General features: G+C 39.7%; 1 protein-coding gene across 1 annotated transcript; it reads right to left on the reverse strand.

The window, feature by feature from the left end:
• Nucleotides 1-447: 447 nt before the first annotated feature.
• Nucleotides 448-4,911, reverse strand: LOC138847812 (vomeronasal type-2 receptor 116-like). The gene is made up of 3 exons (XM_070067626.1): nucleotides 4,726-4,911; nucleotides 3,545-3,679; nucleotides 448-1,350 (listed from the first exon to the last, which is right to left on the reverse strand). The coding sequence occupies exons 1-3, from the start codon at nucleotides 4,909-4,911 to the stop codon at nucleotides 448-450; spliced, it is 1,224 nt and encodes a 407-aa protein (XP_069923727.1).
• Nucleotides 4,912-9,648: the final 4,737 nt, after the last annotated feature.

The raw sequence follows: 9,648 nt of genomic DNA on the forward strand, positions 1-9,648 counted from the left end.
TTAATATATTGGATGACAGAATTTTATAAAGATGTCATAGCTCCCCAGATTGAACCTATAAATTTAACTCAGCAAAATACCAAAAAAGATTTTTAGTGGAACTCGACGAACTGAAACTAAAGTTAGTATAGAAGTCCAAAAACAGATAGTACAATTCTAAAAATGAACAAAGGTACACACCCTTCTACATATCAAAACTTTTTATTACACCACAGTAAGTAAGAGTGTGGCATTGGCTCAGAATTGGTTTGATCAGTGGAAAAGGACAAACTGAGGACATATCCATGCATATATGGAAACTGTACAATCATGGAACAAGGTGATCTTAATTGCTGGACTAATTGCCTAAACAACAACGGTTTTTAGTTTTGCTTATTTTACAGTGTTAGAATGCAACTTCCTTTTGATTACAAAGTTGAAAATGTGAAGAAATGCATGAGAAAAATTTCAGGATCCCCTAGAACTGCGTTGGTTCTTTAAAGCTTTCAAAGAATTTTTATCAGGTTTTATGAGAATAATGTAGCACTTGGGGAGGAAGATGCAGCCCAGGAGCCCTGCACTGGAGGCCAAGATGGAGAAGATCTCCACAGCCACCATGACCTTCCCCTTGGTGCTGTGGTAGACAGGCAGGAAGGTCACCCAGACACTGCAGAACACCAGCATGCTGAAGGTCAGGAACTTGGCTTCATTGAACGTGTCAGGCAGATTCCTGGCTAGGAAAGCCACAGTGAAGCTGGCCAGGGCCAAGGAGCACAAGTAGCCCAGGACACAGTAGAAGGCAGTGACCGAGCCCTTATTGCACACCAGGATGATGTGGTCAGGCTCAGAATGTGCATCTAACTCAATAAATGGAGGAGAAATTCCCAACCAGATGACACAGAGAGCCAGTTGGATCAAGGAGCAGATGGGAATGATGAAGTTAGAAGTGCCTGATACCAGCAATCGCCTGATAGTTCTTCCAGGTTTTGTAACTTTGAAGGCAAGAATCACAGTGATGGTCTTGGCCAGCACGGTGGAAACTGCCACTGTGAACACAAGGCCAAATGTTATTTGCTGGAGAAGGCAGGTGGCTGTGTTGGGACGGCCAAGGAAGAGTAAGGAGCAGAGGAAGCACAGGAGGAGGGTGATGAGCAGGATGTAGCTGAGGGTCCTGTTATTGGCCTTGACGATGGGAGTGTCTCGGTGCTTCACAAAGACCCAGAGGACTGCAGCTGTGAGGACAGAGAAGGACAGAGCCACGGAGGCCAGAGCCGTCCCCAGGGCATCCTCAAAGGCTAAGAATGTCACCAGCTTGGGGAGGCAGCGGTTTCTCTCCATGTTTGGGGACTCGTGATCTGCACACGGGATGCACTGCTCTGCATCTGCGGAGAAAAGGAAGACTGTTTCCACTTCACAATTTACTCCTTTTTCCCTGTTAAGGAAAATGGTCCCCTTTGCAATGTCATGGTGAGTCCAGCCTGCTCTAATGTGTACCAGGACACACTAAAGTATATTTCTGCACTCCTGACCCTGAGAGAATGCTCATCTCTAGGTGTAGGAAGCTCACTGAAACAAGCTCCTTAGCACATGGGGCTCTGGGGACTCATTTTGTCACTCAGAGATATTTCTTTCAGTGTTTTATTTTCTCAAAGTGATGTATTTCCTGTATTTCATATGGGCATAGATTCTTCCAAACCCTCTTCTCTACTGTCCCTAGTGTTTTTCTCTGGAGAAGCTTGTGTTCACATGGGTTAAAATATTTGTCTGGGGTTACCAGGTTTAAGCTTTTTTTTTTAATACTCAAATGTAGATGACCTATTTAAAATATCTATCACTCCTAGGACTTCCATACATCAGTCAATACTCTAATTTCCTGCATGGACTCATCACTCTTTCCATATAAATGTTGATATGCTGTGATTGCATAGAAAAGAATTATTGCTACTAGTTTTTTTAAAGTTTTTTTTTATTTTTTTTAAATTTTTTGACAGGCAGAGTGGACAGTGAGAGAGAGAGACAGAGAGAAAGGTCTTCCTTTGCCGTTGGTTCACCCTCCAATGGCTGCCGCGGCCAGCGCACTGTGGCCGGCGCACTGCGCTGATCCGATGGCAGGAGCCAGGTACTTATCCTGGTCTCCCATGGGGTGCAGGGCCCAAGGACTCAGGCCATCCTCCACTGCACTCCCTGGCCACAAAAGAGAGCTGGCCTGGAGGAGTGGCAACCGGGACAGAATCCAGCACCCCGATTGGGACTAGAACCCGGTGTGCCGGCGCCACAAGGCAGAGGATTAGACTAGTGAGCCGCGGCACTGCCACTACTAGTTTTTTAATGGTTATATGGGAGTGATATTTTCATCACAGTATTGAAAGAGAACTTTCCACTCCTTTTCACTGAAATCATGGCTTGTTCATCATTTTAGACATGTGAACACCACATGGACACCACATTGTCTCTGTTGAAGTAATACACTTCTGCAGCAGCAGCATGAAGGAAGTCATTAAGAACAGGCCAGTTGGTGATCATGTCTCTCTCTCAATCATATGTCAATTTAATAAACAAAAGTAGATTCAGTGTTGTGGCATGATATGTAAAGCCACCAGCTGCAATGCCAGCATCCCTTATGACATTGTTTTGTGTTCCAGTAATCCATTTCCAATCCAGCTCCCTGCTAATGGCCTGGAAAAAGCCGCAGAAGATGGCCCAAGTACTTAGGTCCCCTGAACCCATGTGGGAGACCCAAATGAACCTGGCTGCTGGCATCTGCCTTGCCAAACCTGGTCAATTGTGCATGTCTGGGGCTTGAATAAGTAGATGGAATCTCTCTCTCTCTCTCTCTCTCTCTCTCTCTCTCTCTCTCTCTCCTCTGTAACTCTTTGAAATTAAAAAAATATTTTTAAAAGAAAGGAAATGATATTAGTTGGTCCACACTTGTAGTAAAGTGCTTCTCAGGTTTTAAGTTGGTAATCATACAAGCTTCATGGACTGGAGGACTGGAGGTGTTATGTAGTTGCATAGTTATTAGGATGTTTTGTCTGTATATTTCACTCTTATTTTCTCTTATTCTAGTATAGAAAACAAAAGGAAAAAGGGAGGCATTCATTATGTGTACTACACAGCACACACTATGTAAAAGACCCAGCACAGAAAGTAATACAGTATTCCCATCACAATTCCTGTGAAGTAGCTCCCTGTTTCTCAGTTGTGTATGGAAAAGTTTTGATTTCAAGATTTCTAGAAATCCTTAGGGAGCCTTAACAAACGCTCATCTGATATTTTTTGTTCAGACATTAGTAGGCCTACTAGAAGATCTCAGATTGAGACAGCCTCATCTAGCACTGGATGGAAAAGAAGGATATCAGAGAGAATCAGTGTCAGTGTTGAGCTAGAGAGGATGAGCACCACCAGACTACTGAGATGGCGAGAGTGAGCATACAACAAGTGTATGGAAAGAGTGAGTGAAAGTGTGCATAGAGAACAATGGGGCACTCTTATCCCATTATAAAGATTCTTGGTTTCCTTTTTACCTAGAAATAGTTAAGATGGTGGAGTTTTCATAGTGAGTTACATGTTTTCTACCTGTATGATTGGAAATGTCTCTCTCTGGACAAATAACACAAATATAGCAGCAGACAGCTCTTCCTTCCTGTGGCATTTTCCTGAATCCTGGACCACACCTCTGGCTACATAAAGACTGAGGAGTCTGAGGGGGAAAGAGAAGCGATGGTCATTGTTTTGCACATCATTAGACACTGTGATAAGATGTCTCTATTTGCCCCATCACTCTGAAGGTCATCACTGTCTTCCCCATTCTCTGTCTTGTTGATTTTTTCATACATCCAATTTGTAGTTTCTATGATGCTCGTTCCAGGTTTGTCAATTGTCTACCAAACATTATGAGGGTACCTGATTGCTGTAATTTTGTTCATCACCAGATCTATTCTTCTAGGCCTTTGTTTCTTTCTACTACATTTCTTCCTCTGAAATCTTTAACATTCATATCATTATTCTGTAATGTGTATATTTGAGACTGAGTATTCAGAAAAAGACAAGGCCACAGAGAAATGATGAGCAAATGTTATAAAAATATGGATTGTCTGGACTTCTAGATTCAGGAAGAGTATCAATTTCAAGAAACTAAGAATGCATTTTGGGCATAAAGCATCATAGTTATACAAATCACCCACAAAATTCCCTGGGGGATTTCAACAGTAGAATGATGATAAAACATTTGACCACAGCTGTGAGATGCTATGCAGAAAAGAAACTGCACTTATTGGCAACTACAACGACAATGAAAATGAGAATGTTTTCTACAAATAGGCGATGGATAGATCAACTTATAATTTACTTGTGTTCATGCTGCATTAAAATATATGACTCTCACCATATTTAAGATATCACTGTTCTTCTAAATCTATATATCTATATATATACATGAAATGAAAAATGTTCACCCTATATAAATAAAAAAATTGAAAAAATTTAGAATTTCTGTACACATGTATTTTGTATTTTATGTCTATATACTGATATCTATCTCTATTCATTAACATTGCTCATTTTAGTCACTGAACATCTGAATGCATAATTATTTCCAAAGTAAAAACAGCAATAACTAATACAAATGTAAACTTCTAATACACATTGACTCATATATGTGTAAGTGACACCATATCTTTTGAAGCCAAGATGATAATTGAGAATTGAATGCTTATTTAAAATCTCGCACTTAATCTCCTCTCAGACCCTCTGTATGTATCGAATATTTCCATGGATCCACACCTTCTTGAATGCTATAGGCCATTCTATCATCTCTTCATTGAGGACCAAGCCTTGGTCATGTGCACTCTCAGAGGAGAACTCCCCGATTTTAATCAGCAAACGAAATCCAGCAGGGAAATTCACAATGTTGTGGATATCGTAATGTGCCATATGGTGTCTTGTTTCATGGAAGGAAACATCCTCCTCAGCACTGTTGGTAAATTGGATTTTCTTCAGGAGTGGATGAAGCTGGAGGGGAGGCACAATTGGAAAGAGGGAGAACATTCAGATTAGAGGTGGGAGGTGCATATGACTGAGAAATCCTTCTTTTGCCTCCTGTGTATCCTCAGGTTTTCTATTTGGTGGAGGCTGACTTTTGTCTGAATGATCATCATATCATTGTTCAAATGCAGAGAATTCTACACCCCTACACCCATTAAAATGATGGGGACCATTTGAATCCAGAGAAATCACAGGATGTGTCTCACAGGGTGGGTGACCATGAAAGATTGTTAGAGGTTTAGGAAAGCTCATCTTAGTTTTCCAAATGTGAACAACATGGCTTTATATATGCAATATCTTGATTATTTTGATGGTTCCATAGGTGAGTGCAAACATGTGCACTTTTCAAAATATACCCCCTACCAAATAGAATGAAATCCTCTCTTTGACAAAACATGGATGCAACTGGAGACCTTTATGCTTATGCTTACTGAAATAAACCAGTTCCAATCAGAAAATACAATTTGTTTTCTGTGATGTGTAGTAGTTACTATAGATGCACAGAAAAACCCCACCATGTATCAAAATGAAACTGATTTCTTGGATTTCATTTTTGCTTATCATCTTGTGTAAGTTCCTGTGGAACATGGTCTTTCTACTTTTCATTTATGAATCATTGTGATTACTGTGGCATTACACCTGTGATTATAAAGGAAATTGAAATGCTATTTTTGCAAAAATTAAAAAGAAAGGAAGGAGGGGAGAATGAGAGAGGGAGGGAAGGAAGAATGGATATCTTCTTAGAATTGTATCTATGAAATACATGAAATCTATTATGTTCATATCAATATTTTTTTACTTTAGCAAAATTTGGGCTGGCCTTGTGGTGCAGCAGGTGAAGATGCTGTCCACAGTGCCTAGCATCCCTGTGAGTGCTGGTTAAATTACTGTTGTTCTACTGCTGGTTCAGGTCTCTGCCAATGTACATGGGAAAGCATTAGATGATGGTCCAACTGCTTGGGCCCCTACACTCACATGAGAGACCCAGTTGAAGCTACTGCATCCTGGCTTAGAGTGTTCCCAATCCTGGTCCTTGCAGCCATTGTGGAGTGAATCAGCAGATGCAAGATCTGTCTCCTTTTCTCTTTCTGTCTCTCACTCTCTTACAGTAACTTTGATTTTCAAATATTTTTTTTAGAGTTTAACAATATTGAATAAAATATTAGATGAATTCTGTTAAATAAATTAGAAATCCAAGCATAATTTTTCATAATAAAGTTTCTGGAACCTGACGTCCCTGGCTGCTGCTGGCAAGTCCAAACTTATAAACATGTTTATACAGTTTATGTGTAATTCTATTTGTATAACATTTTCAATGAAATATCAGAAAACTTCCAACAGAGGCAAATTGATAGAAACAACCAAATTCAACAAATACTCAGGAGCCCCAATAAATTAGACCAGAAGAGAAATTCACTGCAACACATTGTGGCAACACTCAGCTCAGTGAAACACAAAGAAGAAATCCTAAATTGTGCCAGAGAGAAACGATGAATCACATTCAAGGCTAATTTAATCAGACTCACCCCAGACTTATCGCAAACACTACAGGCAAGGAGATAATGGCATGATATATTCCAAGTTTTAAAAGACAAACAATGACAACCTAGAATACTATACCTTGAAAAGCTATCATATATGAATGTAGGGGAAATAAAGATTTTCCATGACAAACAGAAACTTTGTATCCTCACACCCAACCCTACAACACTGGCTCAAAGATGTGCTGCACACAGAAATACAGAAACAAGAACTTCACTACAAAAAAAGGTGAATGTAGAAAATGAGCCAACTAAACTACAAACAAATCTCAAAATACATAAACAGCTTGTTTAAGGAACCATGACTGGAAAAAGACAGTATTTAATAACAGTCACAGTGAATATAAATGGCCTCAACTCGACAACCAAGAGAGACAGACTAGCGGATTGAATTAAAAAAGAGAATCTATCTATATGCCGCCTTCAGGAAACACACCTTATCAGCAAAGACGCATGCAGACTGAAAGTGAAAGGGTGGAAAAAGATATTTCAAGCTAACAGAAATCAAAAAAGAGCTGGGGTGGCCATCCTAATATCAGACAAAATAGACTTTAACACACAAACTATTAAAAGAGAGAAAGAAGAGCATTATATAATGATTAAAGGATCAATCCAACATGAAGACATTACTATTATAAATGTATATGCACCTAATTACAGGGCACCTGACTACTTGAAAGAATTACTAAAGAATTTAAAGGGAGATATAGATTCAAATACAATGGTTACAGGGTAATTCAGCATGCCACTCTCACCAATGGACAGATCAAGCAGACAGAAATTCAACAAGGAAACAACTGAGCTAATTGATGCTATAGACCAAATAGACCTAATAGATATCTTCAGAACATTTCACCCCACAGCCACAGAGTTCATGTATTTCTCCCCAGTACATGGAACATTCTCTAGGATTGACCATACACTAGGCCATAAAGGGAGCCTCAACAAATTCAAAAAATTTGAAACTATACCATGCAGCTTCTCAGACCATAGCACAGTGAAACTCAAAATCAACTACCCAAGAATCTCTACACCATATGCAAATACATGGAGAATGAACAACATGATTCTGAATGAACAGTGGGTCATAGAAGAAATCAAGAGAAATCAAAGGATTTCTAGAAACAAATGAAAATGAGAGCACAACCTATCAAAACTTGTGGGATACAGTAAAAGCAGTGCTAGGAGGAAAGCTTATAGCAATTGGTGCCTACATCAAGAAACTGGAAAGGAACCAAACAAATGACCTCTCAATGCACCTCAAGGATATAGAGAAACAGCAGCAAATCCAACCCAAACCCAGCAGAAGAAAAGAACTACTATAGATTAGAGAAGAAATAAACAGAATTGAAACAAACAAACAAAAAAAAATACAAAAGATCAACAAAACCAGGAGCTGGTTCTTTGAAAAAATAAACAAAATAGACACACCATTGGCCCAACAAACTGAAAAAAGGAGAGAGAAGACCCAAAGCCATAAAAGTAATGATGGTAATGGGAATGTAACAACAGACACAACAGAAATAAAAAGAATCATCAGAAACCATTACAAAGAGATGTAAGCTAACAAATTGAGGAACCTGGAAGAAATGGATAGATTCCTGGACCCTTACAACCTTCCTAAACTGAGCCATGAAGATATACAAAACATAAACAGACCCATAACCATGAAAGAAATTGAATCAGCAATAAACGCACTACGGAAAAAGAAGAGCCCAGGACCGGATGGCTTCACCACTGAATTCTACCAGACTTTTGAAGAACAACTAACCCCAGTTTTTCTCAAGTTATTCAAAACAATTGAAAGGGGGGAATCCTCCCAAATTCTTTCTATGAAGCCAATATCATCTTTTCTTTTTGACAGGGGAGTTAGACAGTGGGAGAGAGAGACAGAGAGAAAGGTCTTCCTTCCGTTGGTTCACCCCCCAGATGGCCACTGCAGCCGGTGTGCTGCACCGATCTGAAGATAGGAGCCTGGTGCTTCCTCCTGGTCTCCTGTGTGGGTGCAGGGCCCAAGCACTTGGCCATCCTCCACTGCTTTTTTGATCCACAGCAGAGAGCTGGACTGGAAGAGTAGCAACCAGGCAGAACCGGCACCCCAACCGGGACTAGAACCTGGGGTTCCAGTGCTGCAGGCAGAAGATTAGCCTAGTGAGCCATGACGCTGGCCACCAATATTTCCTTAATCCCTAAGCCCTGGAAAGACACAGCAGAGAAAGAAAACTATAGACCTATCTCCCTGATGAACATAGATGCAAAAATACTAAACAAAATCCTGGCAAACCGAATCTAACTACACATCAGAAAGATCATTCACACGAACCAAGTGGGATTTATCCCTGGTATGCAAGGATGGTTCAGTGTTCGAAAATCAATCACATTAATAAGTTGAGAAACTGAAATCATTTGATTATCTCAATAGCAGCAGATAAAGCATTTGACAAAATACAATACCCTTTCATGATGAAACTTTAAGCAAATTGGGGTTAGAAGGAACATTCCTCAACACAACTAAGGCAATTTATGATAAACTCATGGCCAGCATCATATTGAATGGGGAACAGTTAGAGGCATTTCCATTGAAACTGACATCAGACAGGGATGCCCACTCTCACTATTGCTATTCAATATAGTCCTAGAAGCTTTAGCCAGAGACATTAGGCAAGAAAAAGAAATTAAAGGAATACAAATGGGAAAAGAGGAAGTCAAACTATCCCTGTTAGCAGATGACATGATCCTATGTATAGGGGATCCCAAAAATTTTTGTAAGAGAATATTGAATCTCATAGAAGAGTTTGGTAATGTAGCAGGATACAAAGTTAATGCTCAGAAATCAACAGGCTTTGTATACACTGACAATGCTGTGGCCGAGCAAGAACTTCTAAGATAAATCCCAATCACAATAGCCACAAAATATTGAAGTATGTTGGGATAAATTTAACCAAGGATATCAAAGACCTCTATGAGGAAAATTACAAAACACTAAAGAAAGAAATAGAAGAAGAAACAAAAAAATGGAAAAATCTGCCATGTTCATGGATTGGAAGAATCAATATCATCAAAATGTCCATTATCCCAAAAGCAA

The sequence above is a fragment of the Oryctolagus cuniculus genome, assembly GCF_964237555.1.
Source record: "Oryctolagus cuniculus chromosome 16 unlocalized genomic scaffold, mOryCun1.1 SUPER_16_unloc_1, whole genome shotgun sequence".
Classification (NCBI taxonomy): Eukaryota; Metazoa; Chordata; class Mammalia; order Lagomorpha; family Leporidae; genus Oryctolagus; species Oryctolagus cuniculus.